This window comes from Corvus moneduloides, chromosome 3 (genome assembly GCF_009650955.1).
Source record: "Corvus moneduloides isolate bCorMon1 chromosome 3, bCorMon1.pri, whole genome shotgun sequence".
Taxonomy (NCBI): domain Eukaryota; kingdom Metazoa; phylum Chordata; class Aves; order Passeriformes; family Corvidae; genus Corvus; species Corvus moneduloides.
In genome coordinates, this window is record NC_045478.1 from 94624590 (window position 1) to 94646091 (window position 21502).

The window sequence follows — 21502 nt, forward strand, 5'->3', positions numbered from 1 at the left end:
ATTTAGTATGGATACAAGGAGAAAATATAGTGTACACAGTTTTATTTATTAACTGTGGCTCACAAAAACTTTTTAAACATGATTACAGTTTGAAATGTTCTTAGGTCTTTGCAGGAATTATTCAAATAAAAAGTTTGATTGATGTACATGTGATGTCCTTATCTAACAATGACAAAGGATCCTGCTATATTATTGATTATTTCCAGGTTAAAAAAAATTAAGTGCATAGAAGATGTAAAAAAACCCAAAACACCTGAGCAAAAGCAATTACATGATTCAGGTTTGTCAGATAAAAGTGATAGCTGTTTTCTAATTCTGTTTTTCAGTTTCCATAGCTAGACGCGTCCAGGACCCGTTAGCTGAGCTAGTGAAAATTGAGCCCAAACACATAGGAGTTGGAATGTATCAGGTAAGATAATACGTATCATTTAATCTAAGTAATGTGTCACGATGTAGAGCAACACCAAAATGCTGCTTTGTAATTGTCAACTAGTTATGTCTCCTTTAAAAGACATTTTCAGAGTTGATGGAATGGTAATAAATATCTAAAAGTCATAAACTGCCTTTTTTTTTAATCTCTATTTTTCATGATTGTGATTGAGACTCTGAAATGGCTGTAGCCAGATGTATAGTCTATTAAATACATCGAATCAGACAGGTAACCTGATCTGTAAAGCTTTCTCTTTTTCTGTATTGTTACAGCAATGGGGTTTTAGCTCTTTGTGTAAAATACAATGAGATATTGATCCTCCATTTAGAAGCCATTAATTTGAACTATTAGGCACATTCCTTCTTAGAAGTTTGTAATAAAAGGGCTTGTTTTGGAGTTTTTCTTTTACTAAAGCTGAATTGGAAAATGTTTGACAATTGTGATTTTTATACATTTTTGTAGGTTATTTCTGAGAAGTAACTTTTACTTTCCAAGTTTCTTTACAAAGAGCATTATGTTAAGAAGTGGTACATAAGTTATTGTCATTTTATAGCATATTGGCATCGATTCAGGAAAGCATTTTATGCATGTGCTTAAGTCCCACCAAATAAAGAAGCAAAAAAAAAAATTATCCAGAAAATATGGCATGTGCTTTTCTCTGTATTTTTGAAACTATAGAATGTGAGTAAATTTGAAAGCCTGCAGCAGCAGAATTCAGAACAGAAAGCATAGAACTGTCTGGATCTGTTCTTTCAGTTAAGCTCATGAGAGTCAGTGGGGTAGAATGCAATTAACAGCCTAGAATCCCTTGCTGCCACTGATAAAGGTGGCATGACAAAGAAAAGGTGTTGCGAAAAACTTCCAAGAAATGTATATTCTGTTTTGTTTGTACAGAACTGAGGTCAACATTTTAGTTGGTTAAGGTAGAATTCAGAACTGCTTTTGTAAGTCCTACTTGTATTGCCACAGACAGTAAGACTTACTGATGTTGCTTGCTAACTGCAAACTTATTTATTGGTAAACCTAACTTAAATAATCTTTTGGTATTAATTATACCATGATTTTTGAAGGAAATTATATTGAAGGGCTGACACACCATACATTTCTTTAACATATGTGTCCAGATTTCAGTAAAAAATGTGCGTTAATGGTGGCAGCTGTAAATATGGGTGTAGTCACCTGGCAAAAAGAAGAGCTTCAGTCTGAAGTGTAGTTGGTTTTCTTATTTATGGGGATCCAGGGCTTTTATTTATAACAGTAGCAGTGATATGTTGAAACAAAAATAATGAAAATTATACAGATTTTTGTTCATACTTACTTTAAGGGAAGAAGTAGTTAAAAAAAAAACCTTGAAATGCTATGTCAACATTTAGCGAAGTCGGTTGATTTTTCTAGAAACAATATTTAAAAAAAATCCATTCCAAGATGGAATATTTTACTATTTGCAGTATACTGTGAATTCTTAAGTACTAGGAGCTTGCATTGCTGTGTCTAGAAGCTATTGATTTAAATGCACACCATCTCCTGTGGCCCACGTGGACATTGTACCAGCATTCATCTAAAGCAGAATGATGTGGAATTGGTGGTGGTCATATGGTTTTGGGAGCATTTTACTATGAGATGAATGTTGCAGTGAACAACATTGCAGCAGGTCACTGCAGTCTCAGAAACTGAAGCTGGTGTCATTTACTTTTCAGTGACTGAAAGTAAGGTAAGTACCATGTTCCTGGCCTTTCTAGAGAAGCTTCTTGATCCCACTACATTTGTGTTGCGAGTAAATGCCCAACTGTGTTGTTTTTGTCCAAACTGGTTGTATGAAAAATTTCAGAGAAATAATTCCTAGAACCTTAGGATAGAGGCAGACCTCAAATATTGTTCATTCCCAGCTATCTGCATTCTTAAGTCTTGTCATGGTTTGAATAAATCTCCGAGGTAGATACACATCCTGTTGGAATTATTAAGAATCACCACAGAAGCAACAGTGTGTGTGTTCAAAGATACATAAATTTCTCAAGTACTAGATCTTTATGTGACATTATTGAAGGCAAATTTGCACTCTTGAAAACAAAGAAGATCTGCTGCCCTTTGCGCATGACAGCTGTCTGGTGGCACAGGAAGGGAATGGGAGGAGAAGGAGAATGAAGCTTTTCTATTTTGTCTTCCTTTAGAGAGACGCTTGCTGGTGTCTCAGAGGACAGTCACGGAAAAAGCTGTTGTGTTGTACAGGGAGTCCCAGGGTAATGGCTGATATAATCCCTCAGATGAAGAGTATTTCAAGTACAGAATTTTATAATATCCAAGGCAACTTGAAAGGTTTTATTACATTTTAATTTATAATCTAATTGCTGGCTGTAGCTTTTTATTAATTTCTGTGTTGAAGTATGTAGTGCACAGTCTAGATCACAAATACAGCAGGCTTTTCATAGAGGTGGTTGCTTTCTTAGCCTATTGTAACTCTAAACCTAGCATTTAAATATGACCTTTCCTTTCCTAAACACCCTGAAATCGATATTTAAGAATCTGACAAATCCAGGTTTTGGCATTCTTGTCCTGAAAGAGGGACGGTGATTAGTCTGTCAGCAATTAGGCAGAGGCAGGCTGAGACTGTGCTGCTGCCCATGACCATGGAAGCTGTGTAGCACGAGCAACATGGTGGTTTCTCAAGGGATGGTTGCATGCTCACTGTGTGCTGATCAAAGTGGGAACTCCCTGAAGGGATGATCCTGCCTTTTCTGTTGCTCCTACCCAAGTGCCCCAGTCTTTTTGTGGTGTTGGTAATGGCTACATGATGTCCTGGGCTGGCATAAGAGAGGGGCAGCAATGCACAGCTTGCAGGGGCGTGGAGCTGGGGCTGCTGCCTTCACAGGAGCCTGCCTGACTTGGGACATGGCCTCTCTGTCAGGTTAGGATAGCCAGAGCTCCCAAACGACTCTACTTGAAAGGCAGGGTCAGAGACAATAATTTCTGTCTTTTCTCAGAGGCTGAAGTGAGAGGCTGGTGAAGCAGAATCTGCCTGATGAAGTCTGTAGCTTTTGTAATGTGACTGTGGTACAGGAACATTGTGTGTTCAGTGAGTGACCCACTTGGGCAGGACCTGCTCTGCTGCTCAGCAATGACAGCAATGCTACAGGAAAGTGAAGTGGTCGTATGCTAAATCTGCTGCTCACAACATGAGCTTGCTCAAAATCTATAGAATGTGTGCCACACGAAGAGAACTGAGTGAAGGGGCTGCATTTTCTCTTGTTGCTACTTCCTTGGGATTTTGGATCCCTCCCGTCTGGTCTCTTGGTACTTCATGTGCAAGTTTGTGAGAATATTGGTGTTCTCTCGCTTTTCTAATGCAAGTTTTCGAAGCACATCTGCTCGTCTGGGTGTGGATACTTTGGATATGGATTTGCAAGTTTCCAAGTAGCTGGAGATCTGTGTAAATTGAGTCCCATCAGCTGGGAATTGTTTACTTACTTTAGATGAAAAAAAAATTGAAACTTGAACTTGGCCACCTGCTTTGATTCTCATTTCAATTTATGATTCTGAGTTTGTGCACTGCCAAGAAAATCAGGTTTGTCAGAGAAAAATAAACAGGCCCCAGATCTCCTAACAGGTATTTCCTTAAACAAAGAGAAGCACAACCTGATTTATTAGGGCTTCTCTCAGACTAAATTCCAGTTGCCTGAAGGTCCTTGTCTTCCTTCATCTTTATCTCATTAGGAAAATTGTTCTTTCCTCCCAGACAGGAACCTAGCCAAAATTAATTTATCACCTTCAGGCCATATTACTATGATTTCTTCTGTAGTTGAACATGAAGATGATGCCCAGATTCTGCCTGATACAGAATATATTTGCCTTATCACCTCCTCATGCCAATTCAAAGCTAAATTTCTGTCCAGGGAGAAGTAGTTAGTGGCTCAAGACTTTATTATGCTGTACACTGGATTTTGGCGATGAATTGCCATGCAGTTGTAATGGTCTTGGAAGACACAGATAAGAGCTGAGAACAAAGCTGCTTCACAAAGACTGATTAGGGAATTGAATTTCAGAGCAAAGAAAATGAATGAGAAGACAAAAAAATCCTTACTCTCAAATAAAAACCCAGCTTTTCAGAGGTGAGCAAAGCAGCACTAGCATAAACTTTCTCTCCATCAGTTCATCATAGTAAAGAGGGGAATTAAATTAATATATTTTTTAAAAGTAAAAACCTTACAAGGCAGAGAAATGATAAATAGAGCTAAAGGATATGTTAAGTTTGGTTGGACTTTTGATGTTCATTTGATGTACAAAATCCCTAGATGCTAAAAAGAAAAGTAACCTCCAGAGAAAAAGATGAAGCTCAAACTCATCTGTAACCTAGGAATAAAATACGTGATCTGCGCTGTAGGATTAGAATTTTTGATAAGTTCTGTGTAATGTTAAAAAATCTGCACTATGTCTGATCTTGAAAAAGTAACATCGTATTCGGTCTTTATAATTTTGTTAGTCCAAAAATCTGTTCATAATCTATTTTTGGGTGTGGTAACATCTTCACTGTTCAACATGTTTGGAAAATTAACATCCTAAAAGGATGTAAGAGATAATATATGTAGTTCTCTAACCTCTGAAGTGGGAGAATACTTGATTATATATGTATCTGGAACATTTTGTGTCAAATAAATAAAATCTGTAAACAATACCCTTAACTAGCATTCCTTCAAGAAAAAAGAGATTGAACTAATTCTTTGTTTGTTTTCTATATAATGCCGGAAGATCATGATCAAAGGAGAGTTTCATAAAGCCTAATCAGGATGTCTGATAATAACTGATTCTGGAAATGTCTTTTTTGTCCCTCTTGTCCATTTTCCTTCCCATGGTCCTCTAGTTATTGGAGTACATTGGTCTTGCATTTGATTATTACCTGGAGGATGTTTTATTGTTTCAGTTGCAATTTGATATTCCTTTTAGTCTTGAGTTTTTCCTCCAAAGAAGATGGGTATCTTTTGGTAAATGACAGTGCAACTTTAGAGAATGCTTCTAATCAGATACACTTTCTCCTTAATTGGACCAGTTGTCTTAATTGTGGCATTGCAGATATAAACCACTTTAAAATCCTCAGCCAGCTAGTTAATAGTGAGACACCTCACTGGAGGTTGTTTCTCAGTTGAAATGGAAGGAGCTTTTTTCTTTCTCCTAGAAGGCTGTGTAGAATGCTGTCTGCTGTTGCGGGCCAGCCTTGCCTGGGTCCTTTCTTCCTGGTCTCAGTGCCAGTGAGGGGCAACTGATAGAGAGGAAGGGTGTTACTGGCCTCTCCTGCATGTGGCTGAAATTGCATGTAGCCCTTCTAGTCTGGTGCATTCTTCAGTCATCTTCCCCTCTCAAAAGATCTCTGTGGATGGCATCATCACTGCTGAGTCCAGCTGGTCCCTCTGCAACAGGAGGGCTATTAGAAAGAGCTATTAGGAAGGTGTGGTGTTAACCTCACTTTTGACAAGAGTACCATTTAAAATTTCATTACTCTGGTGAACACCCGTCATGCATATTATTTACCTGAGACAATCTGACTGTATATTTAATGCAATGGAGATAATCTGAGAGCTGAACTATAGCAACATTTTAGAAATGCAGGGATGAAAGGGGGAAACCTCAGGGATATCTCTAAGTGTGAGAGTATGACCACGTATAGTTGGGTCAGCCTGATTCAGCTGTGGGCTGAACAAGCCAGCATTATTTCTATTGTCTTTGCTGCAACAGAACCTGGCTTGTCCCTTGCACTGCTGGTATTTGTTAGCCTGTTCTTACAAAACTCCAGCAAACAGAACTCAGTAGCTTCCTTTGGATAAAGCAAATGTTGTTATTGCTTCTCTAGTAATGGAAACCTGAAAATTTGTGTTTAAAAGGAAGCTTCTGACAAAAAGCTGTGAAGTAGTGAATGCTAATGGGTTGTCAGAATCTAAACATTGGCCATCACAAAAAATCAGTGTTTAGTTTAAGAAAACCTTTATCTTTTTTTTTCCTTAGAATAGATACACAGTTTTTAGTGATAAAATATATGAGACTTTGTATCCTTCTTGGTATCTGCTTTTGGTTATATCTCCTTCACGTAGTATGCTTTTATTTAGTAGTGTGGAGCAAAGTACTGGAGCTGACTTTTTTCAGTCAGGAGAGTGTGTTTTTCACTGAATATTTCAGTAGTTTATTTCACTTCTTTTTTTTTTTTTTTTTTTTTTTTATTGACCCATAGGGTATATGAGTAGTTAGGTGTGTTACTTGGATAGCATAGAAGAATCACTCATGTATGATGTGAGAATATGATGACATGATGTGCAAGAGTGTCTTTTTTTAAATCTCTGAGGTGAGTTTGTCAAAACAGCCTTAAACTCGAGCTTGCTGCATTAAGCTTATTAAAACAAGTTTGTGTGGGTTCTCAACTTACATTTTTTGATTAAGAAAATGGGATGTCTGATGAGGTGAGCAGTGCTTTGTTTTGTGTGATTCACGTAGCTCCTGTGGAAACACAGTTCAGCAGGAATGTTGTTTGCTGGTCAGAATTGTAGGTTGCAGGTTTCAACGTCGAACATTGAGCAGCCTGTCTACAAAAGGCTTGAGCATTCCTTCAGTGTTACTACACTGAGTATACATGCACAGTTCAGCAAAGAACCGAACCTCCTTGGATAAAATCGGAATTTCGTGAGCTTATGGTTTTCTGTACTTAAGCTGAAGTGGTTGCCTGCAAAGAACCTTTGGTTAAACAAAGCAAAGTCTAAGGGTGAGAATACCAATACTCAGTTCTGTGTATCTTGCAGTAATCAAACAGCTTAGTAATAAATGTAAATCACTCCTTTTTGACACTATATGGGAACTGGTGATTATGGATATACCTTAAGTTGAAAAGCCTAATAAAAGGAGATATGCTGATGAACTGGAATCTGTCTGAAATGAAAGAAACTGGCTATACTTATATACATTTCAAAAATAGGCTAAAGGATATGTTGCCATTATTGTAAATCAAAAAAAAAAATAGTAACTGGACAAATTCTGGGCTGCTTCTGTATTGAATCTCATCTCTGAATAAACTCACTGGGACTTTAAAGACAGAGACATGCAGGATAGTATTTCACTGTGCTCTTAGCTCTGCTCCTCAATAAAGGAAACTTAAACCTCTCCTGTGAACCTGTAGTCTCCTGCAAAGAGATTATTGTCGCTGAATGTTTTTGCTGCATACTGCAAGGGATTGCTTACCTTGGAATTTGTGGAAAAGGGAGAGAAGTACTCAAGATTTTAAGGTTTACAAAAACTTTTTGAGGGACAGGCTGTGGTGGCTGTACGTATAAAATATTAAGAGCAGTCCAAAAACCCAGTATCTTTTCAGTAAGGAAAAAGGTGTATTTATTTATTTACTTAAATGGATATATAGACAGGTGAATATGTTTGTGCTTAATACAGGATTTTCAGCACTGAGCAAGTTATGGAATCCTCAATTGTCCTGGAGCAGTGGTGAAATATTAGCTCTGCGAGGAAAGCAAGCAGAAATCATATGTGCTTTTTCTCAACATCATTTTTAGGGTAAATTATGAGCTTTTCATTTTGAAAAGTAAAGCTCTGTGAACCAAGCCATCTGACGTCCAATGGGAGCAAAGTCTTTGCAGACAGCTTTTCCAGGGAGTGGTAATAACCCCATAATGTTTTGGATGCTTCCCCGCCCCACCGAAGTAGGTGCACAAAACTTAAGAATGCTTTCCAAGTAAGTTACACCTCTGGCAAGTTTGTGTAATTTAATCTTCAGCAGCAGTTCTGCTGACTGCCAGGAGTGGTTTATATATCCTGTAACTTGGCAGTTTCTCTGGTTGCATCTACCTATTCTCTGGCTGGCAAAGAGAAGTCAAATGTTCTGCCAGCAAAGCACGATAAACTTTTGCTAGTCTATTACAGCCATTTGCAACAAAACAAAGGCATATAGAAAGAAATAACTGTTGTGTTATTAGTTATTTTAGTTAGTACACTGTATGTATTTACTGGCATCTCCAGGAAAACATGCCAGCTCAGTGAGGTGAGATGCTGCCCCTTTAAGGAAATGAAGGAAAATGTGTGCATGTGTATTTACAAAGAGTGCAAGAGCACAGCGGTATCACCCCATCTGCACATGTCACTCATGAAGCTGCCCGTGGACTGCATCTCTTTTTGCTGCTGTCACCAAAAATGCACTGTAGACATCATTTGAAAACTTGTCAGAGATGTGCCTTTGTAAGCAACTTGAACTGCAGGTAAATTTTAGACATTGCTACTAATAATCCCCTTGTCACACTGCTGCTATTTATTGTTAGAGAGTTTGTACCTGCATATGGGGGCTTTTACAGAGCTGCTGAGGTTGTAGGAAAAGTAGGGAAGCCCCAGAAGTGTTGGTGTACTGAGGTGGGATGATCTAAGGGTGTTGATAGGAAACAGCTGCTGGACAGATTTGCCCTCCCTGTCAGTTTGTTTCTGATTTCTTAATTACCAGTTCTCTTGGCAGAAGTTTGTTAGGAAGTTTTTTGTCACCATATGAGAACAGACTTGTGATTCGTGCTGTAATTGGGTTAAAGTGATGTGTTATTGTTCATGAAAAATAGATGTAAAGGTTGTTTACTTCCAGACCATCATAAAATCAGATAGAAAGTTGTGAGCAGGATTGTCCAGATTTAGGGTACCCTGTCTGCAAACCTGTTTAATATTTCAGTTTGATTTTTTTTCCCCCCCTTCTGTTTTGTAAATGTGCTTGGGCAGAGCTAATTCTAACATAGGCAGGTGACCTGAATGAAGATCCATCCAGGCAGATTAAACTTTTTGAAAGACTGTTCTGATGGGGGAGCCAAGTGGCAAGAGGAGCAAAATGGGAGTTGTGAGGCTGGGATCCTGCAAATAGGCTTGATGTGGCTTCTCTATGCATTGCATTGGAAACACTTGGTTGACTAAAAGCTGAAATAGAAACGAGGATGATAAAGCCTGTCTTTGTAAAAGTATTTTGATTGAACAGCTTCTGAAATGTGAGAGATGCTGCTGGGTTTCCTGTTTACATTTCAAGTGTTTAATAACCTTAAGTGACAATACACAAGTTTAGCACTGAAAAATTGTTCAGCTCCTTTCATCTAGGCTTCAGTTAAATTTTCATAACTAAAGTTCTTTGCATTTTTGAGACAGTCTTAACAATATTACAGTAAAAAACAGCCAGAGAGCTGCAGATTACTTATGGCATTACTTGTACCCATTATGAGCTATTTGTGTTTGTGAATTTGTGTTTCAGGCTCAGTCATCTTTTATGTGAAGTAAGTTAATTTCTAAGATGCTATATTATGAATTCTAGTCAGATTTTAATGTAAATATTATAATGATAAAATTGTTCAAACTATTACTGTAGTAAAAACATCCCTTTAGTGTCTAAAGGCAGGTAAAAGTGGCAGTAGGGATGTGAATCACTTGCTTTGAATGTGTGTGGGGGGCCAGTTTAAACATCGCAAATGTAAATATTATTTGTTGGTGGAATTCCATAGTCACTGCTTGCTGTGCAGTGGTCATCTGTTGCATCTGTTGTTTTGGTTTCATGAATTAACAGTATATTCATTTGACTCATAAGGAAAAATACTGTTGTACTTTTGAGTGATTCCATGTGAGTTCATAGCACAGCAGCTGTTGATTCGATATCCAAAAATCTGAAATCAGCAATAAATTTGTGCTTTCGTTCAGTAGGAGACCAGAAGTGGCAATTAAAATTCCTATGATATTTTAAACCCATAAATGGTTTGCTAATATGTACAGTTTCATTGGTTGGCATTTAGTAAAGTAAGAACTTGATGTTTTGCAATGAAATACATAAAATAATTATTTTTACATAGTTTGAACAAATATCAAATTATGGAATGCTGCAGGAATTCTTTTATATGTTTATTTACGCTATGAATTTATTTTTCTCATTAACTATTTACTATAAAGTGTAAGTAACTGATAAAATTAATACAATATCTTAATGTACATATTTGTTTTAATATTGGAACTGTGATCAAATTTTTCCTCTCTCTCGAAGTAAGATGAACTTAAATTAGTGTGGGAGGAACTCAAGTTAATGTTGCTGTTCCTCACAATAATTTTGGGACAGTTATGTCTTTCAATAGAAAACTGTAGTCTTTTTTCACTGAGACAATGTAGCATGCAAGATTTCTCTGTTGTTTTGTAATTTGTTGCTTTTTAGATTTTTATCTTGCTAATAACACTTATCCTAACAAACAGTTTTGAAAAAAATCATTTTAGAAACTAAAATCATGTTTCACTAGACAGTGATTAATATCTGTGACCTTTATTTTTGTATCAGGAACATAAATATACACTTTTTTCTGTGTCAGTCATTGTCTAAGATTTCATCTTTGTTCTGCTTTCCATTACATACCATGAATTATATGAAATTAATTTAATCACTACTCCAAACAGAAATTAAATGTGCCCTAATCCAGAGTTACGTTGTTTGCTTTTACAACTGTAAGTCATAAGTAATTAATTTTCCTTGGAAAATTAATTCACTTACCATTCCCAGTAGCATCATATGTTGACACAGGGTTATAGATAGTTTAATATTTTTGTTCAGCATGTTGGCTTCAACTTTGGAAGACCTTAAAGCAAAACAAATACAAATTTACTCAACTGTATATAATTCAGGGTTATTTAGAGTGAATGTTGTCTTTATTGCTGTCAACCAGCTGATGATGATGATTCTAAAATTATATTCAGTCTTCCAGAAAACAAAAGTCTATGGACATATGTGATTTATTTCTTCAAAAGCAAAAAAAGTGTTTCATATCATGCATTTGGATAACAGGGCCGCTGGAACACCATCAGTAGTAGAAAAATTTAGCTCCTTGGAGAACATGACTATACATTAGAAGGCCTTGGGCTAAGAAGCTCTGGTTTTCAACATGCCTTGTACTGCTTGAGATATTTGTAAGATTCATTACTCCTGCTGCACTCAGAAATTTCCTAAGTTGCCTTCCTTTGGAATGTTGTTTTCTCTATAGTCATGTACAGAAGGGCATCTCATTGCAGCACCAAAGGGCATCACAGGCACATGTGTAGGTGGCCTTGGGGCCCACAGCTGACTGTCCTTCAGAAATGGCATTGAGTGGCATGGGCCAGAAATCTTCCAGAATGAGAGGCAGCTTTTAAGTCTAATCTTTCAAGTTTGCCAGGAGAACCTCTTTCTTTTTCTTTTTTTTTCTCTTTTCTTTTTTTTTTTTTTGTTCTGTGCAACTTCATAAAACATGGTGTTTATTACTTTGGTTTATTTTTATTTATTTAAGTCTCCCAGCTGAAACTCCAGTGATGGCAGTGTTGCAGTTCAAACAAGCAAGGCTTATTTTATAAATGTCCCTTTGTGAGTTGGTGGCTGCATTTTGCCTGAACGCAGGGGGTCGGTATCAGTGGCATTTAATTTAGAATTTTGGAGGTGGAAAGTAAAAATTGACATTTAATTCCAGTGTAAAGTTACTGCTAGAACAGGCATAAAAATATTATTGCATTAGCAATCACAGGAAGAAAATAAACTATGAGCACATTAACAATATACAATTGTATGATAGACTTGTATAAAATAGAGAAGTAGATAGACAAAAATAATTTTTCAGATGCTTTTTTCACCATAATACATTTTATGAAGTAGAGAGTGTACAGAAAAAGTATTTAACTTCTAGAAATAGGTCCTCCTAATAGTGCTAGCAAAGGTAATTTTATCTGTACATAGCAAAGTTGTGCATAGATAAATTTTATCACACATCTCTTATACATACATGCATTTATATGCAGCATTGATGAATGTGTTGACAGAGATCTCCATTAAATTCTCTATCTGTTGCTTTCAAATTCAATTATCTTGAGCTTTCCTAGCCTATATAAGACATTTAATGCTGCTTATTAATGTAACAGGTCTCAATAACTACTGCTATCTGTTTCATTATTATGGCTAAGCTACTTTAAAAAGACTTCTCTATGATACTTAAAAATATGAAGTGTCCTGCAAAAAAAAGTCTGGTGAATTGAATTTGGCCACATACTTCTTGACAGTCACGTCTATAAGTGAAGCTGTGCCCTACCCACCATGCCAAGCTGTTCTTGTGCTCCTTACCAGGGCTGCCAGCTTGAACAAAGTGCAACTCTAGCCAAGCCTGCACTTGTGCATTTCTTCATTTTCACCTACCCTGCGATACGGTGTACTTCCCATCTCAGGAAAATGAGACACAAGAACCAGCTCTATCCTTTTCTTATCCTTCTTGCTGGAGCTTTTGCTGATTACAGGTATGAGCTGGAGGCTCAGAACACCCACCCCACTATATCAGCATTCTCTTTAGTTACCCTTCTGTCCTACTCTTATCTCTGTGTACTGCATGTAACAATGTGTTGCCTATGAAAAATCTTGGGAGCCAACCAAAAGCTGTTGCTGTTCTTACGAATTTCTTGGCAGTGAGAGTTTATGTTTTTGTTGGGAATATCCTCATTCATTTTACGATGACAGTGATTGTCCAAATTTGTAAGAGAAATGATGATAAAACAATTATTGTTTAAAAAGAATCTGCAGAAACTATTTTTTCAGGCGAAATTTATATTTTGAGCTCGACTAGTTTTGGATTAGATAATTCAGAGTTGGCACTAATTCTGAAAAAAGCCATTGAGTTGTGAAGTACAATAGCAAAAATCCCAAGAAGCTTGAACAAACGTGTACAGTGTCTCCTAGTGTAAGTGCCTGGCTCTTCGGGGGCCACCAAGAAGTCTGCAGTGATTGACATGCATTCTGGCAAAGCATTTTTTTTTTCTCTTCCTCACACCCCCCCTGCAGCAGTGTTGCAGTCAGTCAAAGTGTATAGACAAAGCTGAGTGAATACCAGTTTCCCCAGTACAGGGGCTATTTTTTCAGGAAGTCTAACTCAAACCAGATGTTTTGCTTAGACCTAGAGTTTGTTGCTGCCAAGCATCTCATCAGAGGTCAGAGTTCTGGGCTCAGGGCCCTGCTAGAATTCTTTCACAAATTGCTATTCGGTGAGGTTTTAATCCTAATGGAAAGAATAATGTGCTTGTAAAATCTGCAGTTATTACAAACACAGTATACATATTGTGGACTTCAAATGACTACATATTTCATTCCCATAAACAGGGAATGCAGATGAATGCAGTGTGTAATAGTTTGAGACACTCAAACTTAAACCAAGTATATAGTTTATACTACTGTTAACCATTTGCATTCTTAACACTCCTGTAAAATGAATAGTAATCTTGACTAACAATTGGCAGCCAAAAGCAAAACAAAATGAAAAAATCTCCAGCGTGTTTTGACTTGTAAGCTGTTTCCTGAAGTAAATAGTAAATGCTTTTGAGAATTTTCAAAAACACTCTGCTTGCTAAGGCACTAGGTTTGGCACAGTTTGTTTCTTTCCTTCTTTTATTTTTTCTGTCTCCGTTTTTAAATGGCTTGGTAGCAGCATTTTATGATCAAGTTAATCTTGTTTCAACTCTTTCTTCATATAGCTAATTATTCACCCCAAAACCTCAGAGTAGAGCATATATACTCCAGCTTACTTAAAAAGAAATGCTGGTAACACAAAGTGATAAGAACAAGACTTAGTGATGAAAAATCTCACTGTATTTTTGTGTTGTTGTTGGGAGCAGTATTGATAAATTTCTGTTGTGGTTCTACTGAAGTGAACTTTTGAGTGTAAGGAAAAATTCTAAGGTAACTAAGATAGTGCGCTGCAGCCTGCAGCTAGAGAAATGCTTCTTGATGTGATATGAAGATTGATTTGGGATATCAGAAATTATTGTATTCTGTAGAAAACAGTGCTGTAGTGTGAAATTGGATGATGTAACTGATAGTACAGTAAGGTTATAGTGATAAGTTGTTTCAGTTTATCTTGTGTAGCATCTTATTTTTCATTGAATGCTGCTGAAGAATGATGTTATTTCCAACTCTTCAAACTCTTAAGTATGCTCAATTAACATTTAATATAACTATGCTGTTTCATCACAGCCTCATTTGTGATTTTTATGTAACTTGTAAATGTGTTTTCAGTTTGGTGAAAAATGTAACTTAAGGTAAAGGTGTTGTCACTTGAAAAGTTAACATTTTCTCAATTTGTGCGATGGTCATACTGATAGTCACGCTGGAAGGAGGTAAATATGTATAGGTCACTATGTCTATGATTATACGCTGAGACATGCTGAGGTGTTCCTCTACTGTGCAATTTATTCTTTTGTTACTTGTTTATAATAAGAAAAATGGGCAATGATACAGTGCAGGTGTTACCTTTTGGAGAGGGGAATCTTATATACTGGTTTAACTTTTCACTAAGCCTCCCTGTTGACTAAATTTGTTTCATGGCATTGAATGTGGAGATTTGTGAAACAAATCACTACTGTATCAGTCCAGTTGTTGAATAAGAAATTGATGATGCCTATATTTGGACAGCAAATTCATTTTCAGATATGGTATGCATCTTTTGGATGGTAGAGAAAATGGCTTTGTTCATGCCATGTTCTTTAGAAAGGAGAATGTGGCCAAAGCGGTGTTGATAAGCTGCTTTTCCATTATAATGTACACTTGTGTAAATAATATTTTTCCCTTGGTTTATTGAATAAATGTGACTTATTTATGTTTGGATGTCCAGAACTGAATTGGAAAACTTGTGTTCTCTCTGTGGGTAGATCTTAAGTTTTAACTTTGCTCTGTAAGAATGTGCATTTTTATTAACTGAAAGCATTACAATTGTTTACTAAACACCTAAACCCCCAAAAAGACTTGTGTTGCAAATCGGATGATCTTAGTGCAAGCTGCTGCCTCAAGGTGAGAAAGCCAATATTAAACATGTAATGAAATTAATACATAAAACCTAATCATTCAGATACAATGAGAAAAGTGGAGACAAACTGCAGTCTTATAAGAGAGGCTTTTTCATATTAATGAGTTTCCATTTGCCAATAATTCTGTCATTTGTAGCTTGAATCATTCATCACCCCTGCAAATGGTTCTTTCAAGACATTATTTGCAATTTTGTCTTGTGTTTTTGTCCTTGATGTTGTGAAAATGACCGTCTACTGTTACAGGAATGAAAAGAGATCTCATTCAAACATCTTTTGTGTTTCCACTTTCAGTGAAAAATGTTTTTCAAACCTGCAGCTGGTTATTTCTGCAGGAGTTCCCACTTACATTCAGGTTTGATTGACATTTTGAAATGGCAGCTTTTCATGAAAAGCTGTTAACTTGTAGAATTTGGTTATGGTACTAAGACAGACTGACTTTGTTCTACTGTTGGGGCCTGTCCAACCTAAACACAACCCTGCATCTGAATTTAATAGTGCTACTCAGCACAGGGAGTGCGAGCTTTTTTCTTCTTTCATTTTTCTTTTCTGTTTTTTTAACACTGTTGCTTCTGATGTGTTTTTGAACCTGACCTGATAAGTACTCATCCTGATAGCTTCTCTGTCAGTAATTGGGTTAATTGGCATTCGCCTTTCTCTCTCTCCTGGGCTTGCTAGGAGAAGGTAGGTTGTGTTATAATTTCAGCGATGGAATATATTTTCATTTTACATTACGAAAATAAGTGGAAAATGTTTTTTAATGACTGTACAAATAGTACAGTGTCTGTCTTAAGATAAAAATTACTAACTGCAGCCTTTTTTATTATTATTTATTTTTGAAATTTTGGGTATGAGGGAAAGCTTATGGTATTAACAATTTTTCTGAGCATTGATTACTGATGTGATTTCTGGTCAAAAACTGAGAAAGCAGTGCATAGCACAAATATTCGGCTGTCAACTTTACTGAGTTGGTCTTTAATTTTGTGCCAGAATGTTGAAAGTGGGAAAGAGAGAGACATTATGCAAAATCAGTTTCCCTGTGTGTTTCTTGCCAGGCTTCTAAATAAGGATATAAAGTCCCCATATACATTAGCTGAGAAGGAAGAGGAGTATTTTTAACTTTGAAAGAGATTACTATTTATGTAAGGGAATTGAAGAAAGTAGAGATCCAAGCATCCCGGATATGTCACTGGATGGATGGTTTTACTTGAGTGTGAGAAGTAAAACATGGGAAAATATTTGAGGTTTTCCACAGGTTATCTGTACTGTCCTGTAAGAGTAAACTTGTGTGATTTGTATTTGGGAGCATTTAAATCTTATTTTCTAAAGACAGGAGTAACAGTGCAATTGATTACAAGTAGTTGTAAATTGTTGAGCTGCTGATAGATTAAAAAAATATTATTTTCTATATACAGTAGTTAGAATTTCTGATCAACTGTTCTCCTAACTGCTTAATTGCTTTTATAAAACCTTCCCTATAGATTTGCACCTGCTCATGGTGATACACAAATTGATATACTCATCCAACCCCTATGCCAGTGCAGTTTGTTTAGGATGCTGAGGTGATAATGTGAAATACGTCCTGCTTATCTCTCCTGGGATGTTTGTGATCTAGCACTGGTACAGCCACATTTTGGTTAATATTAAAAACCATGGGACTTCTTGCAGTGAAATGAAATATTATTTGCTTCATCCTTTTCTTTAAAATGATCTAAAATGACTAAGTGAATGTTTTCTTAAGTGTCTGTTCTGTAGTTTCTAAATTTTGAAATGAATTTTTGAGCCCCAACCAGAAGATAAACTTTGTTGATGAACCAGTGTTTACAGTTCTGTTCCGTAATTTTGTATGAATGCTTGTGAGCTTCATGTGAACTTTCAAAGTAAAAGCATTTTAGTTGCCACCCAGACGTTACTGTTAGGAGCTAATACATGCCACCACTATTCCTGCAAGCAAAGGCAGGATACATTGGTACAAGCTTTTTGCTATACCCTTAAGGTCACTGTGAAATAGTAGACCAATTGAATTAAATGGCAAACTGCCCACTGACTTCAAATGGAGCCAGGATTTTGCCCTTTAACTATCAAGCCCTAAGGGCAAGCAGATTTCATTCTTAAACAGCCCCGACGTGGCAGTGCTTCAAAGGAAAGTTGAGCTATTGTGAAGTTGGACCCAAACGGTGCAAAATGCAGGGGGAAGTACTGGGACCTTGAACTGCACTTGGAAGTACAGGGGCTACAGGTAAATGGCTGCTGTCCCATTGGATGCAGTGGAACGTGATTACCCTTTTGAAATGCTGTCTGCCATGTCATTTGCTATAGGAATACATTCTTTTCATGCGTTACTGATTGCAATAAACATTTTTCATGTAAAAGTAATTAGAAGGATAAAGAGAACAGGTGAGACTAACCAAAGTGCAGCTGCTTCACACTATTCCCATGCATAGTAACACAGGTTGGATTTTTCTTATAACTCCTCGGTAATAGGACTTAACATTCAAAATAGATTTTTTTTTTTCTTTTTTTTTTAATTACATATTCAGTGGTAACTTTCTCTGGTATTCCTTCTTTAGCAATCTGTGGTAAATTTTCAGTAATGTGTATGGTCATTTCATGTGACATCTTTTTTTTAAAGAAGGGTATGTTAAGGCAGAATGGTTATCAAATTAAGGACTGAAACACTAGTGATTTGCAATCACAGAAATCTTGGCTTGCAAGTCAAAATTTTAATGAAAAACATTAATTTCAACCAGGTAAGCATACATTTAGGGTCTTAAAACTCACTTGTTTTACAAGAAGAAGTGTTGTTCTTATTTGTAGTGGTTTAAGTACTCTCTGTTATTATTACAGAGCAAAATAAAAATTCTTTGGTGAACCTGGACTCTTTCCAGGGTTGACACATTTATCTGGGCAGAGGAATTAAGTAGCCTTGTAACACTTCTTTTTTTTTTTTTTTTTTTTCTCTCCTGCTAATTAATTTTTTTAAGTGATAATGATACTTTATTTCAATTTTACTTCCTCAACAGAAACATGCAGTGAATGAAAATTCTCATACCTGTTTACTCTCTTAAGATTAGCATAAATTTAGACATCACAAAGCCTCAGAGCAGGTGGGTTGATAATCTGGACAATCTTTGTAAATATTAAACCCCTCCCCATCTGTTTGAGTATTTTTTCTCCAGCCTTTATTCCTGCTGTATGATTGTCCTTCATTTTATTTTAATTTGTCTGATGGATATAATGAACTGGAGGGGAGAAGTTAAGGAAATGTTATTTTTCTTACGTCTTCTTAAATTTCTTTCTCTTCAGTGAAAGAGGTCAATGACAAATCCTTTTATTACTAAATTATAGATAAAGTCTACTTTTAATCTTAATTAAAGCTGTTCTAAAGCAGTGTTCCTGATCATGCTCTCAGTGTTGTCATCTTAGAAAGTGTAAGTTGGCAGGAGCTTCTGCCTCTACAACTGCTTCTCTCTACGGTGCTGTAGTAAAGCTGTGTTGATGGATGTTATGTATATATGTTACAATGAATGAATATGTGAGGGATATCTCAGGTAAATCTGGTCCTGCCATAGCTTTTCCTTACTTACCCGAGGGCCATTGTTAGAAGTACTTTGTTCTGAGTAGTGCTGTTACAGAACCCAGGCATTTTGCTGAATGATCTTGTAAGTATGGATAAGAAGGGTAATGGTACATCTATTGGCTTGAACTGCGTGCATAATAGTCCATGCTCTTTATTTTCATAGCATTCCTTCCCTCTGTGTGCATGTCATTAGACTGTCTTTCTCTTTTATCACATCCTGAGATCTGATCCAACATTGCTATTATTAGGTACCATGTAATTTCCGAGCTCTATTTAGGAAGGCATTATGCTTCTTCCACAATCTTTTCTGAAAAGCTAGTGTCCCAAGTAAATGGCTTATCTTAATGTGTTGTTGGGATTAGTTTTTCAGGGCTTTGGGAAGAAATTTGCTAAGGCATCTATCTCTTGGAGTGTCTGCATCCTGAGTTTGAGATACCTTTCAGAATGTGTTTTTTTCCATGAGTAGTTTTTTTGCCTGTTTTTCTTGCAGTCATAAAATGTCCCATAACTAGGACAAATAGAAAATAGATTAATATATTAACTCCTTAAAGATATGAATGCTTTATGAAATCTTTGAACCAGTTGAAAATAAGAGTAAATTGTAGGCAAATGCAATAGTCTTCTGAAAATGGTAGCGTGGATTTAGATGTCTGGTATTTGAAGAGACAGTAGGCTGAAACTGGGCTGTATTGCAACACTCTTGTGTGTGACTAAGGAATTTCGTTGCTGAAATTTCAGGCTGCTGTGTAATAAGTTTTGCACAGCAGACTTTCTGATGAATTTGTGCTTGTTTTGTGTTAGTAGCTATAGAAGTGTTTAAAGCTGCAGCTTTCCAAGAGAACTCTTTCACTGACTATGTCTTAAAGACAGAATTTCAGATGGAAGAAATGTGTATTTTAGCACAGTCGAATGATGGAGAAGACTGAGAGTACTTAAAGAACATATCTGTGCATAAGCCATTATAAAGAACATCAGCTGTAGCTTCTTGTTTGTTCCAAGTATAAATTTCAAAATGGCTGCTGTGGCTAGAAGCAGTTTTGGTTGAGAAACATTTTCAAGAGGAAGTAATTATTTCTCTCATATGACATGGCATCATCTGTGTGAATCTATGTGCAATGCTCTCTTTCATTTTCCTAACTTACTTGTTTTTCAGTGTACTTTGGACCAGGTTTCTGTGCCTCATACCTAGAGGTCTGTGCTACACAAATAACTTGAACCACTTAGATGTTTGTTTATAGTTCTCTCTTAGATATATTTCCTCATGAATCCTACCTAACTTAAAAGGAGAGAAAAAAACCAAAACAAAACAGCAGCAACAAACAAACAAAAAACCCACCAACCCCCAAATCAAAGTACAAGCACGTACCTTGTTTTACAAAGACAGTATCTTAGGAATATACTTGACTGAAACAGTGTTGGAGGCATTTGTCCTATTTGGTTGTAGATGTGAGGTGGTCCAGTTGATGTTGCTAGCAGTTAAGAGCAACAGGACAACTTGGGAATCAGTTTTTGAAGTCACCTTTCCCACTGCTGGGGTTTGATTGAGTATTAAATCGTTTCACTTTCCAACTTCTTGTCCAGACCTTAAATCTGTTAGTCTGAGGGGACAGCCTAGTTGCATCCAAATCTTGATTCCTATTTGAAAATAACTTATGAAAGAGGGCAGCCCAATTTTTATCAGTGAACTGATGTCAGCACTTCCTCTGGAAGAGGATATAATGGGTTCAGTTACAGCACTTTTTCTATTCCTGCTGTAATAAATAAGACAATGGTTTAATGAGAAGTGGTTGTTAGCTCTAAATACCCTTTACTTTAGAAGCTGTGTTTTAATTGTTTTGTATTGATACATGGACAGCTGAAAGCAAATAGATAAAAATATTCATAAGCTGTCTCTGGGTCAGTCAATCAGCAAACACGGCTATCAATGCATGAACATCATAAAATATTGGAGAAGCTTAATGTGTACTGTTCATTTCTGGGTAATGGTGCTTGGGTTGTAGTCAGGAAATGAAGAATTGTGATCCTTTCTGGTTCATTTACTTCTTTTTTAGTTTAAGAGAAATCACTAAGTTCTTGTGGGTTTGATTTGTCATCTGTGAGACTGGGACTGTTTTCAGGTACGTATATTGAAGTAGTGTGAAGTTTAAAGGTTCTGCAATATGTATGTGACTGAGGCAGGGGAGGTTATTACTATTCTAATTTTAGAATAGCCTAGCAAAACCAGAACTGCTTCTGTAAGCAAATATCTCCCAGAAGTTCTGTCACCTACAGGTCAAAGTAGTCTGAGTAAAGTACACCAAAACCAAAAGTCACCACTTTGTATCTCTGCAGTACCAGCTATGCATTTTCTGCTGCTGAAAGTTTGGAAGAAGTTGAGCACTGCTCGTGTTTTATGAAGTGACTTCGGAGTTTTTGAGAATGCACTACTCTAACATGTAGATTTTCTAGACTCTTAGGAGCTACGTTTTCCTCTTCACATTCTTGACAGCCTGTGTTTTTAAAGAGTAAAAAACAGTGGTTTTCTTAAACTTTTCCTCTAATGGACCTTCATATTTTTGTCTTCCTTGAACTTCTCCTTGTTTTTTGCAATCGTATGAAAAGCTAATTATTTCTGGTCTGTCTACCACAGAAGGGTGTATTTGGGGGATTGCCTTTGGATGCAG

At 36.6% G+C, this 21502-nt stretch overlaps 1 protein-coding gene across 4 annotated transcripts in view; it reads left to right on the forward strand.

Moving 5' to 3' along the window:
• SRBD1 (S1 RNA binding domain 1) overlaps positions 1 to 21502 on the forward strand; it is a 126636-nt gene that overhangs the window by 76626 nt on the left and 28508 nt on the right. For all 4 annotated transcript variants that reach the window (XM_032102811.1, XM_032102813.1, XM_032102810.1 and 1 more), the window contains one exon: positions 327 to 409. In XM_032102811.1, the coding sequence (XP_031958702.1) occupies positions 327 to 409 (83 nt within the window). The remainder of the gene's footprint in view (positions 1 to 326; positions 410 to 21502) is intronic.